Source organism: Micropterus salmoides, unplaced genomic scaffold (genome assembly GCF_014851395.1).
Source record: "Micropterus salmoides isolate LMB-PRFRI ecotype aquatic unplaced genomic scaffold, ASM1485139v1 Ms_hic_scaffold_13, whole genome shotgun sequence".
Lineage (NCBI taxonomy): Eukaryota > Metazoa > Chordata > Actinopteri > Centrarchiformes > Centrarchidae > Micropterus > Micropterus salmoides.
In genome coordinates, this window is record NW_024040374.1 from 19,780,625 (window position 1) to 19,804,039 (window position 23,415).

Consider the following 23,415-nt stretch of genomic DNA (forward strand, 5'->3'; position numbering starts at 1 on the left):
GACAAAAAATTATATTCTTTCAAAATCTACATCTAAGTGAATAATATAATTATGTTATTAGGTTTTACCCACCTAATGCCGGCCGATCCACCATTGCAATCCTCTGAAGAAACATTGTGAAACAGATGTTGATCAAAAGTCCATTGAAGGAAAATTAATATTGTAAAATAACATATTAAACACAGCTATTTAAGTTCAAGAAGCCCATACCTGGTAAAAAATAAAATAATGCGAGCTTCCAGGCGGCAGAATAGTATTTTGGTTATCAACTCCCAGTTCTTCTCAGAGCATCTCCGGAGCTCAAAGTCCTGCTGCAACTTGCTGCTCGGAGCAGAGAGCAACGCATCAAAGTTTCTCCTCAGAGCTTCCGACGACCTCTCTGAGTCCACTGTTATTGACTATTTAGACTATCTATCAATTATCCTATTAGGAGTGAACGGGAAGGAGAGAGAGAGAGAGAGAGAGAGAGAGAGAGAGAGAGAGAGAGAGAGAGACTTCCTCCAAGTGCAGGTGCCGGTTACCTCCCCCCCCCCTCCCCACGTTGAGTGCCTCAGAGACTCACATGAAATATTTTTTCCCTATTTGAAACCAATAATGCATATAGTGTTTAGAAAGTAAAGTGCAGGTGAAAAGGTCTGAGGCCTACTTTTAACAGATAAATTGTTCGTTTGTTAAATTGTTCTTTCAAGATTGTTCAATTGTTGTCTAATAAATCGATAGATAGAGCAACAGATAGACTAGATAGAGTAAGCCAAATATGAAGGCAGTAAACAAAAATAATAAAACAACAGTGCTGTAGCTCTCATCTACAAGTGGACTTCTCAAAAGCTCAGATGCGTATTTTTGTATAAATATCTGCAGACAAAAATACAACATGGACCGTTGGCATTTCTGTGCAGCACTGCAGCGTCTCGTTATAAAGAGAATATAATGTATCGGCCTGGCTCCAATATATTCCATATTTTGTTATTTTCCCATTCCCATGTGACATGTTCTGCACCAGCCTTTAAAGCATCACAGATCTTTGTGATGAGGAGTAAGGTATTACTGTCTGGAACCACGAAGAGAAGGATACAACAACCAGACCAATGAACCAGACAGATGGATATTCAAACATGCTATGAGGCCGCTGTCTGTCTTGGCGTGTTTTACACTCTGCGGACGCCATCTTGTGGCCAATGGCTCTAAATACAAAGACGCAACGACAGTTGTTTCATCCAGAGAGAGCATGCGCCTGAACAATCAGCTTGAAGAAATATTTAAGCAGATCAGTCAAATGTGATATCTATCTATCTATCTATCTATCTATCTATCTATCCACATAGTTGAGAAGAACAGATGATATTCACAGATTATCAAGGCCTATTTTTGCTCTTTATATTGCATTAGTAGTTTTTTTCTTCCACAATCGATCAAGCTATATTGCATCCGTTCTTAAGTAGAAACATGCTTAAAGAGATACCCTTGTGTTGTTTGTAGAGTAACATAATAGAAAATGCAGTTTTAGTTTATTAAAAGTAAAAATTAATTTAGATTTCAAAGATATCAAAATAGTCAACCTTGCAGAATACTGGTGCAAAATATCAATCAATGAAATAATATCAGCACAACCCAAATCCATCCAACTCTATGCAGTTTTATAATATGTTATTTAATAAAGTCAAAATAAGACAACACGAAAAACAATTTTCAGATACATTTTTAAATAACTTTATTCTGTAAGAATTCTCAAATGTGTTTTAAGAAATTCAAGGAAGGTTTCAGTTTTTATACAATTCCTCTTTGAATAAAATATGATTCTTTTTCAGATTGCATTGGGTTGCTTTCAAAATGGACACCTGAAATTATCTATTTACAAAAGTAATCTGTTAACAATTCTATTAGAATTCATGTTGACAGTGTCCTCGATGCTTCGTCTCACGACTCCGCCCTCCCAACAATCTCAAAATACTTTTTTAAATTCAATTTACAATGTTTTGCTAGGTACAAAATATGCTGTTTTATAATTTGAATCAAGTCTTTTTTTAATTCCATCTTCATATCGCTGATAATGTGGGAGTATATACAGGGGGGAAGCGGGGCGACTGGTGTCATGTGATCTGATGCGGAGCCTCCAGCATCTCCATCAGGAAGGTGTCGATAGGCGTGTCCCCAATCAGCTTGAAGAAGAACAGGTGCTCCAGACACTTTAGGCCGATGGAGCGCAGGGCGGGCAGACGGAGTAGCAGCTTGGCAAACCTGCGAAAACGGATGAGTGCCATCATCATTTTTTATTACGTAGAAAAGCATTATCAGGTTTACCTTTCAAAATCTGTAAAGTTGTATCCCATTTAAGAATATACTAAGACTTTGTTAACAAAACATTAAACGTGACTTAAGTTACTAAGTCACATTCTGTTCTTACAACGGGTTTGTGTTTTGATGTCACTTTGTCAAACTATGCAAAAACTCTTGAGTTTATTAACAAATATTGTATTTAGTTGATCCAATACCATCTACAACTTAAAAATCCTCCATATATTTGAATTCATCTGTAGTTTAAGTTCAAGATCAAAGCCAAACAACTTTATTAATCCCACAGGGGGGCAATTAGTTAAGAGCAAGAAGTACACAACTCAAAACACACACAACATCCAACAACCAGAAGGTGCACCCAGAAGCTGAATACATAATAATAAAATGCCAGTAGATTATGTGCAATACAACAGTGCAATATAAATAGCATGTGCACAAACCGCAGAAAGGACCCTACAGGTAATAAGTTAAGATTTATTTTTGTATTTTTTTTTGTTGTAATGTCAATTACAATTGGAAGTGTCCACAGCTGAACTAAATAAACTGTTTAGGCTGTCATTTCACCTCACCTGTTTAGCTCCCAACAGTAAACAGTTTTCTATAAGCAATAACACTACTGTACTATATCCTTATAAATCTAATGCTGTAGCAAGTCAAAGTGTTTACGTTATGTAATTATATAATTATGTGCACTCTTCACTGCTAGCTACAACCCAAAGTAGCGATTAAACACTGGTGTTTAATATCGATCGTAATGTAATGCATTCCCTACCTGCCCGGCTGGTCTGGGTATTTCTGTTTCGTGTACGATTCCAATGAGGCGTAAACCTTTTCCCTCAGCCCCTCAACCTCTGGTGGGTTTGAGAGACCTTTTGCATCTGAAACAAACACAAACTCACAGTCAGGCCAAATGTTGACACAGATAAAACATTAACATCCACATTATCTGAAAGTCCCAGTGTCTTTACTGGAAAACATACATTGGTGCATGGTGACATCTTTCCAGGCTCAGTATTATGTACTGTGTGTCAAATACATAAAAACATCATTGGACTGTCATGATCAAACTAAAAAGTGAATGTTTACAGTGTATCTACCTCATTTAGCAGATATTAAGAGCAAATCAAAATCCAGATAAACTCCTCGTCCAAGAAGGTGTTGCTGTCTAGTATATTGTCAAAGATTGAACAGTGACAGGTGGCTATACTGACCTGGGTTGAAGAGGACGATGGCTCGCAGGCAGCCGAGCTCTGTCTTATCCATGTGCATATCTTTCATTTTGGATACCAACTCTGTCAGGACTCTGCAGGAGATCAAATCAAATCAAATGAAACGTTAAAAGATAATGAACCAAAAACCCAAAATATATACTTTGACCCCATTGCTCATTAAATATTTAGCAAGATCCACAATAGTGACACCACAATTTAATATATCAAGGCACCTAAGACAACAGTAGCTGTCAGGCATTTGGCAAAGGATTTCCTTCCTCAGACCACAGAATAACTGTGATATATCTGCAGTGGTTTGATGCATTTTACTTGCATTTCCACCTAATGACAGTAGACAGCACAACCAGCACATGGCTGGCAACATCACAATACTTGTTAGAAATAAAGGCAAATAAGCCTTGTTCTCAGTCTTACTACAGTTTTACATTATTTCATATTACTCGATATTTCTCTGTTGAGGTGAAAAGAAAAACACCAAGGTTGTAGCCGTTGTGTAAACCATATTTTTAAGACAATACATTAACTCTGAATGCTACAGTGGGTGAAAGAATTATTTGATCCCCTGCTGATTTTGTACGTTTGCCCACTGACAAAGAAATTATCAGTCTATAATTTTAGTGGTAGGTTTATTTGAACAGTGAGAGACAAAATAACAACAAAATAATCCAGATGCCTGTCAAAAATTTTATAAATTGATTTGCATTTTAGTGAGTGAAATAAGTATTTGACCCCCTCTCAATCAGAAAGATTTCTGCCTCCCAGGCATCTTTTATTCAGGTAAAGAGCTGAGATTAGGAACACACTCTTAAAGGGAGTGCTCCTAATCACGTTTGTTACCTCTATAAAAGACACCTGTCCACAGAAGCAATCAATCAATCAGATTCCAAACTCTCCATCATGGCCAAGACCAAAGAGCTGTCCAAGGATGTCAGGGACAAGATTGTAGACCTACACAAGGCTGGAATGGGCTATAAGACCATCGCCAAGCTACTTGGTGAGAACAGTTGGAGCGATTATTTGCAAATTGAAGAAACACTAAAGAACTGTCAATCTCCCTCGGTCTGGGGCTCCATGCAAGATCTCACCTCGTGGAGTTGCAATGATCATGAGAACGGTGAGGAATCAGTCCATAACTACACAGGAGGATCTTATCAATGATCTCAAGGTAGCTCCTTCGCTCAGCCAGGGTATTGAAAATGGGTCTTGGATGGGTAATCCAGCAGGACAACGACCAAAAACACACGGCCAAGGCAACAAAGGTATGGCTCAAGAAGAAGCACATTAAGGTCTTGGAGTGGCCAAGCAAATCTCCAGACCTTAATCCCATAGAAAATCTGTGGAGGAAGCTGAAGGTTCGAGTTGCCAGACGTCGTCCTCGAAACCTTAATGACTTAAGAGAAGATCTGCAAAGAGGAGTGGGACAACATCCTTCCTGAGATGTGTGCAAACCTGGTGGCCAACTACAAGAAACATCTGGCCTCTGTGATTGCCAACAATGTTTTTTCCCCTAAGTACTAAGTCATGTTTTGCAGAGGGGTCAAATACTTATTTCACTCATTAAAATGCAGATCAATTTATAACATTTTTGACATGCTGATTTTGTTTGTTTGTTATTCTGTCTCTCACTGTTCAAATAAACTTACTGTCATGGAAATTGTATTCCTGGTGAGAGGTTGAGCAAATAATTGAGTTACAACAAACTGTTGTCTTTGAAGAGTTTATTTAACAAACGAGAATAAACAGAGAAGTACTACAACAAAATCAGCTGGACCATAGGTTCTGTCTCCTAAGACAGTCACTAACGTCTGGCCCAGAGCAAACAATTGCATGATCATTTACACAGTCTGAGCATCTATGTTTTGGGGAACAAAAGATCCTTGACTGGTCCCAGTCAAGGAAGGAGAAGAACAGCTAGTGAGGAAAACAATCAACAACCTAATTTCTTTGTCAGTGGGCAAACGTATAAAATCAGGGGATCAAATAATTTTTTCCCCCCACTGTACCTACCTATCAAAGATAGAGCCCACTCCAGCACTGTGGGCGCTGCTTCTGTGGACGTGGAGGCCCGTCGCCAACAGGATGCCATCTTTTACCGTGACTGAGCGATGCGAGAATGAGGCGATAAGGAGCTCGTTCCAGCCTGGATGCAAAAAACGAACAACAGTGACCTCTCCATCCTTTTGTCCCTTCCTTAAAGTCAATATCAGGTTTGTGTAAATGATATGTGACATCGTTTCTGTGATTTGCCAGTGTGCCCCTGTTTTACTTAAAGCTAGACAGACTCTCATTGGGTCTGTCGTGCGGTTTCTTCCTCATGCAGGCCTGTGTGTGAAATCTCTCCCCAGCAGAGGTCAGCGTTGGTGTTACTGCAAACCCCACTGTTGGGACTTGGCAAATGGTCCAGTTATATTTGGTTTCGCTGCTCCATTAAACTAGATGGCAAAAATGTGTTGAGCAAATGTAAAAGACTTAAATAGACTGCCTACCCGGGGATGAATTACTACCCTGAAGGAAATACTACACTCCCATGAGGACAATAGATTGTAGAAAGGCCTGATTATTGTGGTGTAGAAACATATGGGTGTGTGTGTGGTTTTTTTTGTTTTTAAAAAAATAATAATGTGCATCTCCTCCATGCACTTATAGGTGTGTGCACACTTTTGCTGCAGGCATGGGATTGTGGGTGTGTGTGTGTTTGTGTCTACCTGCTCGTAGTAGGATGACCTGGTCATCAAGGGGGAGTTCAGAGAAGTGAGGGATCCGTTTGGCCCACTCCACCAAGGTGAAGAGCTGTTTGTCTGCTGCTTGGCAGATATTGGTGACAGGGTCGTTGGTCTGGACAGGAACGAGGAAGAAGAATGCAAAAACAATACAGTCAATAACTGTGCTGGTAAGCTCCTTCGTGACATGTAAACTTGTCAAACAGCAGTTCTCAAGCAGGTGCAGCTGTGGGTAATTTTGGGTGCCTTGTAAACCAATTTCCTCTCGAGACTTGTGAAAGCTTTAATACAAAGAGATCAGTACGATGCAATCTAGTTCAACATTACAAGTTTCGGGTGGTAGGATTTTTTTGTGAGTTGTTGTGCTGAAGGCGGGGGGGGGGGGGGGGTTTAAATATTGCAAGGGATACTATATGATAATAAGAAATGATTCAGAGCAACTGTCAGAAGACAATGGCAAGAGTGCACTGATAGTAGCTTGTTTCAGTTATGGAGTAACACCCTGGATTCATTCCCAGAACGTGACAACTACTCATCAGGACAACATACTGTAATTAAGCAGCACATTCTTTTTATACAGCTGCTCCTACATCTGTTAGGTGCCACCTCAGCCTCCTGATAAAAAAACAGTGAATAATACTTTGTGGGTTTGGACAAGTTAAGCTCAGTGTCTCAGTGTAATTCTTACTGAGTTGCTGGGGCTGCCGTCACTGTACGTCTCTGTTTTGGGCTCCACAGCCAGCTCAGCATCCAGGATCTTGTCCACAGGCATTTCCTCATTGAAACTGCTGGTAGATTCCACCTCGCTCTCCCCCCGCTCCTTCCCACGCTGCCTTTCTTCCTGCACCGCTGCACACACACCCACACAAACAGATACATTTGAGGTCAAAAACCCCATGCGTATTGTAGGACTATAGAGTGTCAGACAATTCTACCAAAATTTCGGTAGAATTGTACGGCTCTAGAATTTAAAATAAATGTCTGCAGTGTTGAACGATGCTTTTCCCCACAACAGGCATTTGTAATGATGGTTTTGTGGGATTGAAGATATAAAAGAACACAAGCCAGCCGCTCGTGCCCAGATCTTAATTGAGCATCTCACAGATGCACACACACACCTTCTCTCTTCATGCCCATGGCCAGGCACTTCTGGTAGCGACAGTATTGGCAGCGGTTTCGCTGCCGCTTGTCAATCAGGCACTCCTTGCTGTCTCGACATGTGTAGGTAAGATCTTTACGGACGGTTCTCTTGAAGAAGCCTTTGCATCCCTCGCAGCTGTACACGCCGTAGTGCTTTCCTGTGGAAACAGAGTCCCCAAATCAGTACTGCTTTGAGCCGGTAATGTGCCTCTATCTCAGAGTACATAAAAGGTGGACATACATTCAAAGTGCTTTACATAGGCAAAGAAATCCATTAGAATGATATTCAAAACAATAAGCATTAAAAGCCATGATGAAATCAACTAATTAACTAATGAGATTTAAAAATTACATAAAATTTAATAAAACGCATAAAATTTAATAGAATGCAAATAGAATAGACCAGAAATACAGTCTGAGTGTAGTTACAGTTTTGCAATAAGTTGTAAGTGTAACAGAGGAAATGCAGTAAAGAAACCAATCAATCAAAGTCATAAGAGTTTTTAATTTAGATGTGAACGTGTCTACAGTTGGGGCACATTTGAGGTCATCAGGAAGTTGGTGCCATCTGTGTGCAGCATAGTAGCTGAAGGCAGCTTCACCCTGTTTGGTTGTGACTCCAGGTTCTCCCAGCTGACTGCTTCCTAAAAATCCAAGGGACCTACTGGGTGTCTATTCTTCAAGGAGATTATGCCCGAGATTATTGAGTGATTTATAAACCAGCAGCAGAACTTCAAAATATTTTCAATAAGTTCTCGTTAGAACTCTGGCAGCAGCGTTCTGAATGAGCTGAAGTTGTTCGTCTTTTGGGAAGACCAGACAAAGAGTCTGTTAACACCTACCCTGCTGGAAATGAAGGCAGGAACGAGTTTCTCTAAATCTGGACATGAGACCTCTTATTCTATGTGATGATAAAATACTGATTTAGTTGTTGCCTTCACTTGGCTGCTGAAACTCAGGTCTGAGAAGATCTATAACTTCATTTGTTCCTCCTCGTTGGCATATACAATGATTTCTGTCTGTTTATTTAGTTGAAAGAAATGTAACTGCATCCAGCTGTTCACTTGCTCTAAGCATTGATAGAGTGAGTGTAAGGGACTACAGTCACTTGATGAAAGAGTTAAGTAAATCTGAGCATTGTCTGCATAGTTGTTATAAGCAATGTTATTATATTATATGATGTACCAAAATTGATGTTTTACTGAAATCAGTATTCCGACAAATATCATTTAACACCTTTACCAGTGCAGTCTCAGTGCTGTCATGTGGTCTGAAGCCAGACTGAAGTCTGTCCAAAATGCCATTTACATTAAAAAAGGGGGTTGAGTTGAACAATAATCTTCTTCTCAATAATTTTTCTAATAAAGGGAAGATAAACTTCTGAAAAAGCTGTTATTACGATGCTTGACTAAGTCCTCCAGAGTTTTAGTATTGATTTATTTTAATTAATTATTTAATTTATGGCCACATTTATGGCTAAATGTGTTGGGGGAATTAGTTAGCTCCTCAACAGTGGTACAATTAAGGGGCAGTGGTGATATAAAGGTTAGAGAAGCAAGTTTGTGACTGGCAGGTCGTCGGGTCGATTGCTCCTCCCTCATTACCACCCTAGGGCCATTAACCCCAACTGCTCCAGAGGAGCTGCTCAGTGGCCAGCAGATCAGACTGTGATTGTACTGGGCAGCTTCCAGGTGTGAATATGTGAATGTGGTCAGACTGTTACTGCAAAAGAGAGTCTTGCTCTCAGTGAAACTTCCCTGCATAAACAGAGGTTTAAAAAAAACACACAAGTCATAAGAATTGATGATATTCCTGTTGATTATGTTAGAGAAAAAGCTAGCCTTTAAATAAATAACCAGTAAATATTAATTTAAACATGTTTAAAGATGTAGTGAATCTTAAGATTATCTTTTCTACAATTGTACTCAGATTTCCTGCATTCTCTTTTCTGACTTGTGACAGCTAAGGTGGTTCTCCACTGAGCTTTCTGCTCGTCAGAGATGGTCTTTACCTTTTCAGGTGTAATGGTGTCAATAACTTTCAGAGTTTTACAGTCAAAATTATCAAAGAGCAAATCAACATTGCACTGATAAACCTGACAAGTCACCTTGAAATCAACCTGTCTTTGTTATCTTTCCTTCATCTTGGTGGTGATGTTTGTGGTGAGTGGGAGAGTAAAATTTCTTAGCCAATTCCCCATCATCAACCTCTAACATTACCTGAGGAGCGGTCCCCGCAAATGGAGCAGATGTGCTTTGACATTCCCCCGGGGCTCGTACACTGGTAGTTGATGTTTCCCAGGTTCTGTAGGCCCGGCGGAGGCTTGATGTCCTCTGAGCTGCTAACACTGTTCATAGAATTCATCTGAGGATAACAATAAGACAGAAGAGAGAACAGAGACAAAGCGTTGAAGCTGAGGTGACCAGAACTGAACGAAACAGAGCAGAAAAGGAAGCAGAGGGGAAGTAAGAGTGAAAAGTGTTAGGCCGTCTCATGACACTCCCCCCTCCCCTTCCTCTATTTTCTCATTTTGTCTTCCGCTCACCAATATCTTTTTTTTCTCCACACCCACACACTTTATTGTGAAAGTGTCTCAGGGTATGATCACATGCTCAGTTAGTGGGTGGGGCACAGACCTCTGACTGAGACTTGTCATACAGGTTTTTTAATGTTTGTTGACAGGGAGAGCGTATGAGAAGTGTCACGTGTGCAGAAAGAGCAGTTCTCCAACACTAACAGCAGAGTGTGCTCCAGTGTAGGGTCTTCCAAAATTTCCTAAGAATGAGTGTGTTTGAATGGGTTTTTAGACACTGAGACTTCTAATCAACACACAGTTTGTTTCACCAGTCCAAATATTTGGTATATGGTAAATGGACAATACTTGTATAGCGCCTTTCTAGTCTTCCGGCCACTCAAAGTGCTTTACACTACATTTCACATTCACCCCAGTCACACACATTCATTCAGAGGCTACCATTCAAGGTGCCAACTGCTCATCAGAAAGAAACTAATCATTTACACGCACACACACACACCAATGGCACAGCCATCAGGACCAATTTTGGGGTTCAGCACAAGGACACTTCGACATGTGTGCTGGGGGAAGCCAGGGATCGAACAGCCGATCTTTCGATTAATGGGTGACGTGCCCTACCTCTAAGCCATGTTGCATTAATTATCAGCTTCCCATAATGGTGGTTCCAGGGGGGTCCACAACAATGCAAACCTTATTTAAAGGGACTTTGATGCCATGAGACATTAAAACATCTCATATGTAAACTCCAGCAGCCCTGTGAGACATAAAGGTGTGAAAAACTCACTGAGGTTCAATTAACTCAGGCCCCATCCACACTACTCCATTTTAGTTTACAAAGGGAGAATTAAAACGAATACGATCTCCATCCACACCAGCGTTTTAGCTGTGTTTTGGAGTTGATCTCCGTTTACATTAAAACGACACATCTATTGGCCGTTCAGGTACACTGGGCATGCGCGTGCCAGTGTAAACAGGAAGCAGATGGTCTTTTCCTAGTTACAGAAGATTTGGCGAAAGAAAAAATAAATACAGACAAAGAAGGGTTTTTTTTATGCACCAATAAGGAGCTGGGACTGTTACTGAATGTAACACAGGACTGTGGCGGCAGAAAACAGACTGGGAGTCCTTGCAAAGTAAATTACCTGCCTACTCATTAGTGTGTTTTGGGGGAGTGGCTTTAGACAGAGGCCTGAAGAGAGGGGGTAGGGTTTCTTTGGTTGGATACTTTCAAAATCTAGCTGGGTCTTGCTGGTTTCTCCAGCGTTACCTAACACAGCTCTAAGAGGTTTATTAGCTCTACTGAGTAGTCTACTGAGGCCCCATCCACACTACTGCGTTTTCGAATTAAAACAGAGACCTTTTGCTACGTTTGCTCCTCCCGTCCAGACTACAACGGCGAAAACGAAGACCTTAAACGGAGAAGTTTAGAAATGCTGCCGACCCCGTTTTGCGTTTCAAACTCCGGGGGGCGTTTTAGTGAAGACAGGCCAAAACGGAGGACTTTAGAAACGATGATGCAGCCGCTCCTGCTCGGCTCTCTTATTGGGTCTTATAAGTCATGCAAAGTAGAAACACGATGCTACTGACCAGATTTTTGACATGGTATTTTTATTAAAATATTGTGTATTGTGCAAATAACACTTATCTTCCTACACTTATAGCTTACTGTGTACGTCGCTGTAGACAGGAAGGTGGGCCGGCCAATCATTTCATTCGGCCTGAAGGAAATGATTGGCCTGCTTATTGCAGTCCTGTTTTTTTTCACTTTTGTGTCAGAGCAAATGTTACAAAAATGCTTCTGAAATAACCTACCCTAGCTTTAAATGAGGGGTAAAACATGTCCGAGCAACAAGTCTACTTTCCTTTGACTTCTGCATAGCTCTCTCGCTCTTATCATCCTTGTGCCCTTTGACCCTCTCCCGCTGCACCCACGCCAGGGTTGCATATTTGTGCTGTGCATTTTTGTTTGTTTAGTTGTTTATGTGCAAACATCTGTCCTGGAAACAACAAGGTTGACCTACACATGCTCTCCTGTCCTATATATTTGATGCAGCATGGCATCCAGGACATCCTTCCCACAGCCACCTCAGGCTCTTCCTATCATTTATTTACAATGTGCACTCTCTTCTGAATATCCTCTAATGGCAGACTGAACTCAGGCCCATGAGCTTACAGCAGAGGAGTGTATACAAGAGATTCTTTTTTTGCTGTCTTTCAGCTTTCCTTGAGCTCACAAGTTCTCTACACCATATAGCCTCCTTATCTCACAGTAGATGGCCTAAAGGCAAACCATCCCACTTGAGTATTCCGCCCCTGCGTACTTGCGTCATGTGAGTCACTGGTGAGCAGCTATTCCTCTTCAGTGCACAATTCAACACAATTTTCACAAATAATTAATTTCATACATGTATGGCATGAAAAAATAACTGTTATTAATAAGTTGTCAGCCATACATGCTGCTTTAGACAGACAACATACTGCTGTAAAAAAAAGCCTACGAGCTCTGTATATGGATTATTGATGCATCATTCATTCTTTATACAACACATGATAGTAAGAACACACTGCATCATACATGTTGCCTTTAATGGCCCATACATGCATCCCTGCTATTTAGAGATGAGCTCTTTTATCTCTAAAATGACCTTTTAACAACGGAATCAGTCAATTAATCAATGAGTTGATGGACAAAGAATTAACAGGCAGCTTTTCTGATATATAGATAAATAAATAAATAATTTATAAAGAAATGTCACAAAATCACTGGTTCCAGGTTCTAAAATAGCAATATTTGCTGGTTTTCTTAGTCTTTGATGATATTTAACTAAATAAAATACAGGCACTTGGATATGTCAACTTTGGTTTAAGTAAATTGTTATGGGCATTTTTTTAAACACTTTTTTTCTGACATTTCATGGGCCAAATATATAATCCGTTAATTGAGAAAATATTGATTAATCAATACTGAAAAGCTAACGCTCTGAAATTGATATTAGGTATTTTAATATACAATGGTATACCAACTGAATATTAAATCTGAGTTTTGAATGTTTTCTCTTGCTAATGTTATAGGTTTGTTTACAACTTAACAGCAGTAAAATAGTTCAGAAAATACAAATACAAAATACTTTATTCAATATGACTAAAACTATGTATCATCATATAAATGTAAATATAATAATAAACAAAAGAAAATACTTATCAGGGTTACCAAGGGTTGATAAGAACAAAAAGATAACAGAAAACATAAATATGATCAGAATGGATGTATCACTTTAATACTGAGTTTGTTCATGCTTCGGTCAGCCCAGCACTGCTCATGAACTTCAGTTCACCCATGAAAACAGTATGAGATGTTACATGACACAATAGCGAGCAGTGAAAATATTACACCATACAGTCGTATGGACCCCGACTGTCCCTGAAGGCACAAATCCATACTGCGATTGTATGTTATGGTCTGCTGTGCCCTGCAGCACTGGCCTCAATCCAGCCTCTGAAGCACTCTGTGTGTGTGTACATGTGTGTTTCTGTACGTGAGGCTGATTATCAAAGCACTGAGCTTTGTTGGGCTTGTAGTTTATTCAAGCGACCACTTAAAGAAAGCAGCTCCATTAGCCACGTCTCTCGTAGTCATTTGCGCCAGAGAGAAAAGAAAGCAGTCTTGTGGGTGTTTCTGTTTATTATTTACTCAATCAAAAAGATGAACATAACAGCAAAAGGAGCATGAACAAAGTTTAAATACTTGTATAATATCTGAAATGAAACTATAAAAGGAGACGAAGGCTGGCAAGGATAGGCGAAGAGAGGGGAAATGGCGAGAAAATGGGGGCTGCTTTTTCTCCTTTTCCTTTCTCTCAGTAATCCATTAAAGGGCTAATAGTCAGACTGCATCTTAAGTCCTCTCGCATGACAGCAGTAACAGAACTCAGGGGATGACCTTTTGGGGCGAGAAGTTTAAAGGTCAGCAGAAGGGTAGGGGGGAGAGAGGAAAGCCAAGGTATTCCAGCCAAACACATTGGATATGGCTAACCTTCAACCTCCTGTCCGCTGTCCAAGAATGAGAGGCACATGATCAACCAAAGAACATGATAGTTCAACGCAGACGGAGCTTGCCAAAAGTAGTAATTTGAAAGAATATGAACCTCTGTTGATGAAGTTAAGACCTTAGGGGAGTGCAGCGATGAATAGAAGGTTATTGTTGAAGACTTGTCTGTAATTTAAAGACATGGACTCTGTTTCAAACCTTCATATTACAGGTTTTCACCAACTGGGGTGTTAGCTTAGCTGAAAAGTAAAGGAATGGTAAAGGAAAGCTGACAAACCAAATGGGTGAATTAAAACATTTTATCACAACTGGAATGGCACAAACATCATAATGTGAACACAAACCTTCTATTAAGACATTGCCCATAGCTATCTGACAACCATCAATACACCCACACATTTTCTCACCTGTGGACTGCTGAGTGGTCCAAAGTTCATGTTGGGGGTGGACGGCAGCGATACAGAGGGCGAGCCCAGAGAAGATGTAATGACGGGGTAGGGCGAGGCCAGGCCGTTCATCGGCGAGCCCAAGGAGGACATGGGGGACGGTAAGGGCCTGGAGGTGCTGATGACTGACGGGTGGCCCACCATGCCACCCATGTGAGAGGGATGGGTGTGGACCGTGCTCATTGGCCCTGTAGAGTCTGGAGGAGAAGGAAGAGTGTGTTATAAGGAATGAGGAGACACAAGATAAAAAAGATTTACACTAAGTCAGTGGATGAGACACCTAACACAATCGAATTGCATCCATTACAACAAACCCTGTCTTTGTGAAGCTTATAATTTTCAGGTCATTTAAAGGCCATGATTAGTGGTGGTATTATGTTGGATTGCGCTAAAATAACAACTTTAGCCTCATGAATTACCTATTGAACTGGGACCAGTAAATGTTATAATAATGCATCAAAAATAAATCATATTGCTTAAACCTGCATTAATTTTTGGCCAGTTGTGGCCAGCACAACATGGTGTATACACGGACATATTATCACCATATGAAGTTGCTATGGCAAACACTGTTAGATAATAGTACCTTATTTACACATCCAACAGACATGCAGCAAATTTATTTTTTCATTTAGAGTTGTGCCTTTTTTATCTTCATCAACTCCTGAGAAAAATGTCTCTTTAGCTGCTAAATGCTAAATGTATTCTATCGGCTGTTTGATGCTGGCCAGTTGTTACAGTGAGTTTATCAGAGCATTTAAACTGAAAAAAGTTGCCTGCTTTGCTGGAAACAACACTGATGAGCGCCATGACAATGAAACCGAAACAATGAGCTGAAAGATGCTAAAATGCTCAGTAGAGCTGCAAAGTTGAGCGCTATTATCTGTGTTCATCAGTACAAGGGGGGCATCTGGTTTTAATTTTAAAAAGTGTCCATTGTTATTACAGTAAAGAAATATTGACTATAGCAGCTTTAAGATCTCTCAAGAATAAATTCACAACATAATCACTTTTGAATGAGTGGACCAGCAGCTGACAAGAAATAATAGTAAGAGTCATCTAAATGATTACAAATGTAAAATATCCTGTATATTGGGAAATGACAGTATTGTACATAAACACATTTCCATGTTAAGTAAATGTGGCTGTTGTGTAAATATGGCTACACAGAATGAAGCCCGTCTGACTTTGGTCACAAGGTGCTGACTTTGCTTTGCATCCAGTGATGCAAACTGACAGGCTGGTATTTACATAGATGACCTACTTAGAAAAGCTGTCACTCATCTGGGTAATAGGGCGTGGTGTGTAATTTCATGCATGTGCTGTAGCTGTGAGTACATTCGTCAATCATCAACACAAAATACTAACATACACATACATTATGAGGACCAACTGAACAGACAAATGCCACAGGCCGTCACAGCTTGTTCTCATACGGACAGATGCAATAAGCAGCACCTCTCTGGGCTAATGTCGATGACTCAAAGAAATAAAAAAAATGTTACTGATGAAGAGTGACACGGCATCAAATGCACATAAACATTTAGACTAATCTGAATACTAAGAAAATTCAAAAGCTTCTGCTTGCGTGCAAAATCCCCCCACCTTTACACACACACACACTCAACACAGTGTGATGCTGGGCCTAATGCCACCATTCTTTGTTAAATGTCACATTTCTGTGTTTGTGTGTGTGTAAAGGTGGGCAGTGGCATGATGCCCTGACACGCAATGAATAGCACCTGTGTTTTGGTTTCTTAAAAGATGCACATAATGGAAATTTCTCTATTTCTACCTCAAGGCTCAACAGGGTGCCCATATTTCGCTGTTTTGAGGCGGGAACCAATAGGCTACATCCAGGGTCTGAAATGAACTGTATTTTTTTTATCTGCCACTCAGATTCTTTTTCTATTGTAGCATTCAGTTAATTTAGTCATGATTTAGTGTAAAGATACAGTATTTACCCCAAAGCATTACATGCATGTTTGCATGGACAAAGAACCAATGTCTTTCCGTTCATAACAATCCCTCCACCTTACTTAACATTTACAAACAACCAGGTATTTCAAAAGGTACCGCAGACAAGGAACACAAAGCACACAAGAACCTAAAGTTCACCAAAGTGTATTGCCGTAAAACTTTGATTAATAGCCCGGGCTTTTATATGCTAAAATGACTGAATTGACCCTACCTATATTTGGGACAGGCCTTTAATTCCTTTTGCACAAAACTGAAACTATGAAACAGTTTATTTATATCAAACAGTATAAATATTACTTGTGTAAAAATATTATATCAAATAATATCAAATACACTAATTCCTTTGCTCTAGCTCCGACAGACTGCTTATGCACTTTTATTTTGTAGTCTGCAACATAACGAAAACAAACATACCCAAAAACAAGGTGCAGGATGAGAGAAGTGTGGCAGAAGTTAGCAGACAGAGAGTGATGGATTTCACATGACAGGATTCACAAAATGGATACATTTTTATAAAAAGCTGTTTTGATTCTTTTGATCGGTGAACCCTTACAGGCAAAAGGAATATAAATAATCACGGATTATTATTATCAGCGCTTCAAAGGTAATGGGAGTCTGCACTTTTGTTCTTTTTATCTCTTCTACCATGCCAGTTACACTGCTAAATCTATAAGAATCAGAGTTTGGGGCTGGTTGTTTCAGTTAAATTAACTGAACGATTGAATTGTAGAGAATCTAACCGATCTAACGATGTGTCCATACTGACATATTGATCATAAGTTTAAACATTAATATTTGTATTAACAATCTAAGCAGCTTAGAAGCAGCTTAGAAGCAGCTTAGAAGCAGCTTAGAAGCAGCTAAAGCGTGCGATCTGGCAGGGTTTAAGAGGTTTTATACAACCAAAGAACTTATATAAAAACCAGACCAGGCCTGCATTTATTTGTCAAAATGTGTTTCCACACCAGGCCAGTAAACGGGGTAGGCAGCTATTTGGGACTTGGCTATTAATTGAAGTTTTAAGGTATACACAAATAGGCTATTTATTAAAACTGATTGTTGAACAGTGGGTTTTGTACTGAGCACCGACTGTAGCAGCTGTGTGCTCAATAGAAAAACCACCAATGAATGAGTCATTATCTCAGTTCAAATCGCCACAAGAATCCAACCAAAAAAATACTTATCTGGATCCAAGCAACCAAACAAAAAGTTGGCCAGTGAAAATAAAATCAAATGACGCCTCTTAAACATGCTTAGTAATTCTCTGAAAACAGTTTCCTCCCATAGTCTGGTCGATGCTGCTGGCAAGCTAATCGGCTGCCACTCATGATGGATTGAGCCTCTTCCACTGGTGAGTTTGGTTTGAAACTGTTTGAAGTTTTCTCAGCTGAGTGCTGGCTGTGTGTGTTGTGTGTGATGCAGGCACGTGCACCGATTGCCACAAGCTAACCTTACTACATGTGTCTTTCTCTTGTGCATTTTCCCTGTCAGCTGAAGTGGTGATTTTACCCGCCAATGCCAACAATTTACCTTCATTTGGCGGTTTGTGGGTGCTAATTTTAGACCCTAGATCACAAGAATCTCAGCTTCTTTCCTTTTGAAAAATCCATCGTTTTAACTTAAAAAATAAATCTTGACAGTTGACCAATAGACAATAATGCAATCTCTTGAAAATCCATTTTATATATGCAAAGATGCACTGTTGTGGTTCAAGGCCCAAGCAAAGTAAGCTTCCGAAAAGTTGCTAAAGACAGTTAGAGTAAAGTAGAGTTAAACTGCAGTTCCACATTTAATTTGCTCTAAGATCTGAATGAGAGATGCTCCAGCTCTCCATGGAAGCTAGACCCCATTGATCTTTCTTTAAAACCTATCTGAAGACTCACTTTTATAGGCTTGTTTTATGTAATGATCTCCTATCAAAAGGTCCACTTCACCAATTCTCAACATCAGCTCTACGTATCTGTTAACGTTACACATGCTTGTTTGTGTCATTATACGTATATGTTGGCAGTGATGTAGTCATTTGCTGAGAACTATCAAGAACATCTAGTGTAGCTTTAGCTGGTAAAGAGAGTGATTCTTCATATAGACTACACAAATAAAAGTTAACATTACATTTTCTCATTTGATCTAAGGGGAAGGCTAAATGCTAAAACCATCAGATAAAACATGGAAGAATTCAAGGGTTCTACTCGCCCATAGGAAGTGGCAGTCACAGGAACATGGTGTGTTCCTTGGTGTCTACTTCTTATAAATAGTTGCTTATGTTCACAAACAGTGTTTGGATTGTTTCTGCCTGTCATGTTTGATAAAGTGACTTTGCAGTTGGCAGACTTTTTGAAATAACTACTTGCAAAATACTTTGCAATAGTTTTAAAATGTTTCTGTGATACTTGACCTCTGGCAGCAATTAAGCACACATTAGTTTGTTCTCCACTGGATATGAGAAACATAAGCTCTATTTAAAGGAAACGGAGACATTGAGTAATGCAAGACAGTTGCTTTCAGATTTCATGGAATTGGGAAACAGAGAGGAATGTAACATTGTCTGCCTGGATGCGGCACTTTTTGCATGAAGACACACTCTAAAACACACAGCTGGCCATTCTCTCCCTCTCTGAATGCCAAGGAACAGATGTTGTGCAACTTCCTGTTTGGCACAGAGACTATAGCCCCCACCCCCTTTCTCACTCGCCCACTTTCTCCAGCCTTCCATGAGTGATCCTTTGGTGTTGGGGCCTCCGTCTCGCTCCCACAGAAGTAACTGGATACACGATATATTGCAGTAAAATACAATTCAAAGGCACTAAGTTTTCAACTGTACACTTAGGCCTGTAATGCAAAATAAATCTACTACCTAGACTTAAATACTACAATGGCGGGAATGTGTTGCCAACTTTTTGGAGTGCAGATTCATCTAAATAATGGGCTTATGTAACAGACAGGCACTGTACATACAGAATGTACTGTGCCTGATTTTGTGCACTGACCCCTCTCTTTATGTGCATGTCAAATTCCCTTTGGGTCTCGTAAAGATCTGTTCTATTCTAAAAGTGCTGAGTAGGAGATATAACGGGGCTATCGTCACTCCAGACAAGAATTTGCCAGCATGCTCTCGCAGAAATCAGGACCACCAAGTATTCTGATTAGTATTCTGCCCAGGACAGACATAAAAGATGTCAAAATAAAGGTTATATGTAGAGATTTGAAATGGTAAAAAGACAGACTGGTACGGTAGAAAAGCAGCAAGTTGAAGGCAAGAACCTGAACAGAATATTTACATTGCCGATGCCATGCAGGACAACATTTGGGACAGGCCAGACAAGTATTGATCATTTAAAACTAAACGCACAACTCACATTGTGTCTCCATTTTCTCATTTTGTCAGAAGCTTGAAATCAAGACAACCAAAGGCAACAGCCCAAAGCACAACTCAAAATCACTGTTTATAATCAATAAGGCACACACTCCAGAATGACCTTGTTCAGGTTTTAGAGATGTTCAAAGGCCATAATCTGCTCTGTTCTCAAACATGCATTTATTTTATGCTGCTAGTAACTAGTAGACCAATAATGCGAAAGTACTGCGGAGGTGAATAGCCAGTTAATTGATTTGTTGAAAACGTATTGACAACAATCCATTCATCAACACTTTCTGATTTCAGTGTTTTAAATGTGAGGATTTGCTGCTTTTCTGCCTGATTTTTTATCCTATCGAAAATATTTGGATGTTGGACTGTTGGTTGGACAACAGTCACTTTGACCTCAGAGAACCTTTGATGGGCAAAGTTTTCTGACATTTGACACCTGACGTCTCTGTCTTGGTGAAGTGCAAATTTCCTACAACATGACATTACAACTGCCTAAAACATAACCTGCATGTCTGAGACAAAACCAAAGACGAGTGCATTTCGTCCAGACCTGAGAGTCTTTGTGGCTACAGCACACTGGGGAGCAAAAAAGCACATGGACAGTCAACTGGTGGGATGCCAAAAAGGGAATGGCCGGCGAGCTGAGCATGCTTTGTGAAGGGAGTGTGTTTGTAAGGAGGCCAACATGTTCAGCGGAGGAAGCATAAATGGGACCAGAGCAGCTCATGGGGGCCTATCCTCAAAAGACCCGCCTGAACCGGCTGTTCCATCTCCATTATATGTAAATCACCTCTACTTTGGAATTCAGAGAAAAATACATTAGCAAGCACTGGGAGGTTGTTTATAGCCTAAAAAAACACGAAAAATCCTAAGAAACTTGCAGAATTCACACATTTAGTTCCAGTGCTTCCTGTCATTATCTGGTGAAACCAATACAGTGCTGCAGCAATGGAAGCATCTACTTGAGAGCAAACAAACAGACAAAGCAGTGAAGGGCACCTTTGACCGCTGGCGCCGCAAATCAAAGGTCGCTTGTTGCCAAACTCCTGAACCAAGTTCAAAAGAGATCTGCAGCAGCCCACAGTTGCACTCACAGATCATTCCCAGAAATGACTCCATCGAGGGGACGGAAAACCTACAAAGTGAATCACCAACAGAACGGCATTAAAACAGTAGACCATCAAAGGTCGATCTGAATTAGGGATGGACGACACCTAAAATCTACAATTAGATGTTAAATCGTCATGATGAATTGTCACAACAGAAATAACAGCAATGTTTGTCCTGATTCTAATTATAGTACGACCAGTTTCTGGACTGAACTGTGGGCTGATTGGTGTGTTGGACGTTGTAGTTATTTAACTATAATGTTATAGGATTCAGTTATTTGAGATTAAGATATTGTTATTATTATGTAGGCCATTTGCTGAATTCTGTTTATTAAATAGTAAATCTGGAGTTTTTCACAGACTACTGTACTATAGGTACACTGACACACACCACATACAGTATTGGACAAGAGGGTAGTGCATGAATTGATTGAATGACAATAAATTCATCTACACCTACTTCAGTAATTTATTGATTGTTTAAGTCATGTTTTAAGAAAAATTGCAAACCATTCTCTGTCTCTTTCTTCTCATATACTATTATTTGCTGTTGGTTGGACAAAATAAGCATTTTGAAGTTGGGCACTACTGGGCATTTGGACATTTCATGGAATAAACAGTATATACAGTATACACAGTATAGATAATATACAGTACTGTAAAAACAGTATAGATAGATAGATAGATAGGTAGACAGATAGTTAGACAGATAGATAGATATAGATATAAATAAGGCCGCAGATGTATCATACCGATCAAATGATCAATAGGTTTAAAGAAATATCACAGACCACAAACCCTCTAAATCCCTCACTGTTAATTACTGGGTAGTGGCTAGATGAAGCACTCCACTGTGTGGAAATTCAATAAACCCATGGCCCACTAACTAATAATATAATGTGTATAATGGGTGGAGTGGGCAGAGAGGGATAAGTGACGAAGAGGGAGCAACAGATCCACTCCTGAACAACACAGGCCTCAATATCTATCAGATTAGCCGCTATGAAGACGGAGCCCCTTTGTGTGCATCGATCTACTTAATACCTGCTTTGTATATGTCTGCATGTGTCTTTGTATGTGCATGTATCTTGCGACTGCATGCCCTCATGTTCATGTTTGTGGCTGACAGTGCTGTGACCATATGACAGAGAGCAGACGTATCCTAAAGTAATCAGACAGACAGCCTGTGGAGCTCATTAGATACAGCAGACATGTAATTAAGAAATCTCTTCACTGCCAATCCAGCCCATGAGCGCCAGCCACGAACCCTCATCTGACACACGCACGCTCATCGTGTTTCACATTAAAAAGAGAAAGAAAACAAAAAACTTCCTTGCACACTAGCACAAAATCACCATCCTTCAAACATCAATTTCTTTGCAAAATGAGGTTGATGTCTGATCAATTGTGTCAGTAAATCCTCTTATCCCTGGGTAAGTATCTGCAGCTCAGCAGGCCAGCTGTCAAGAAGGTGGGAGGCCGAGGAGGAGGGGATGGAGAGCGGGATAGAGCCAGATAGGAGGGAAGGGGTGGATGGATGGAAGGGACGATGGGTGGATGGGGGAGGACATTGTCCCGCTCTGAAACGGCTTCCCTCCCAAACAATCACATGATCCCACCACTATGAACGCATAATCTCTCTGCCTGGCTGAAAATATTAGATCATCAATTGATAAAAGCCCCTGTGTTTTCCTGCACAACTGTGAGATAGAAATGGTTATTGGTGAAAGAAAATGAAAAGATAAAAGATATTCTCAGCCTCTTGGAATCAAACAGCCAAAATAATATCAGCTGAAAAATAAAAACAGATGCCATCATTGCTATATGGTTGAGAACATTAAGAAAAGAAAAATGTTTTTCCTATGCAGGCATACGGCTGTGACAACACAAGCTCTGCAGCTAGTGAGCTTCTCTGACCCTAAATTCTGCCCTGTAGTGAATGCTCCAGTGAACTCACACACAGTTTCCCTGAAAAGCAGAGAAATTAACTCTGCTCCCTTTCTGTCTATCCCCCTCTCTCTGTAGTTACCCTGTAGAAGAGCTTCAAACAAGCAAAAGAAATTCTCAGTCAAGCCAATGAATATAAAGTGCACAACATACTATGTTTCCTATCCGTAGGCTGTTTCTGCAGAGTGTCCTCATATTCACTAACACTGCAGACTTGCCAGCAGGATACTTTTTACACAGGGGCAAAGGATCGATGAAGAGGCCAGGGCTGAGACAGGGATGAGATAAAGATTGTTTTGCAAGTGATAAAAAAGTTTGGAACTTAAACAACAGGAGATAACACATGTCCGCTTGCACAGACAGACAGAACAGGCTGACCAAGCAGTCTTAGAAAACAAACAAACAGGTGGACTGAAAGGCGCACTTCAAACCAATGCATCCACTCTTTTGAAGCCATCTGTTGAGCTGACTCAAATTAGTTCCTAGAAGTATTCTCTCACTGTTACAGAGGGCTACGGTGAGCCGGGTTTGCACAACTAAAGCCTACTTCACACTACACGATTTTTAGCCCAATTTGCTGGACGGTGAGCTC

At 40.2% G+C, this 23,415-nt stretch overlaps 1 protein-coding gene across 4 annotated transcripts in view; it reads right to left on the bottom strand.

Annotated features, from left to right (window-relative positions):
- Nucleotides 1-1,689: 1,689 nt before the first annotated feature.
- Nucleotides 1,690-23,415, bottom strand: part of rxrgb (retinoid X receptor, gamma b) — a 31,762-nt gene continuing 10,036 nt past the window's right edge. For 2 of the 4 annotated variants that reach the window (XM_038716045.1, XM_038716047.1), the window contains exons 2-10: nucleotides 14,379-14,614; nucleotides 9,607-9,751; nucleotides 7,366-7,545; nucleotides 6,936-7,108; nucleotides 6,233-6,362; nucleotides 5,535-5,667; nucleotides 3,507-3,598; nucleotides 3,068-3,173; nucleotides 1,690-2,238 (exon numbers count right to left, since the gene is read on the bottom strand). In XM_038716045.1, coding sequence (XP_038571973.1) covers nucleotides 2,091-2,238; nucleotides 3,068-3,173; nucleotides 3,507-3,598; nucleotides 5,535-5,667; nucleotides 6,233-6,362; nucleotides 6,936-7,108; nucleotides 7,366-7,545; nucleotides 9,607-9,751; nucleotides 14,379-14,614 — 1,343 coding nt within the window. In that variant the 3' untranslated portion in view covers nucleotides 1,690-2,090. Of the gene's footprint in view, nucleotides 2,239-3,067; nucleotides 3,174-3,506; nucleotides 3,599-5,534; nucleotides 5,668-6,232; nucleotides 6,363-6,935; nucleotides 7,109-7,365; nucleotides 7,546-9,606; nucleotides 9,752-14,378; nucleotides 14,615-20,766; nucleotides 20,903-23,415 lie in introns of those variants that run through there. The other 2 variants (XM_038716048.1, XM_038716046.1) reach the window with 2 other exon arrangements.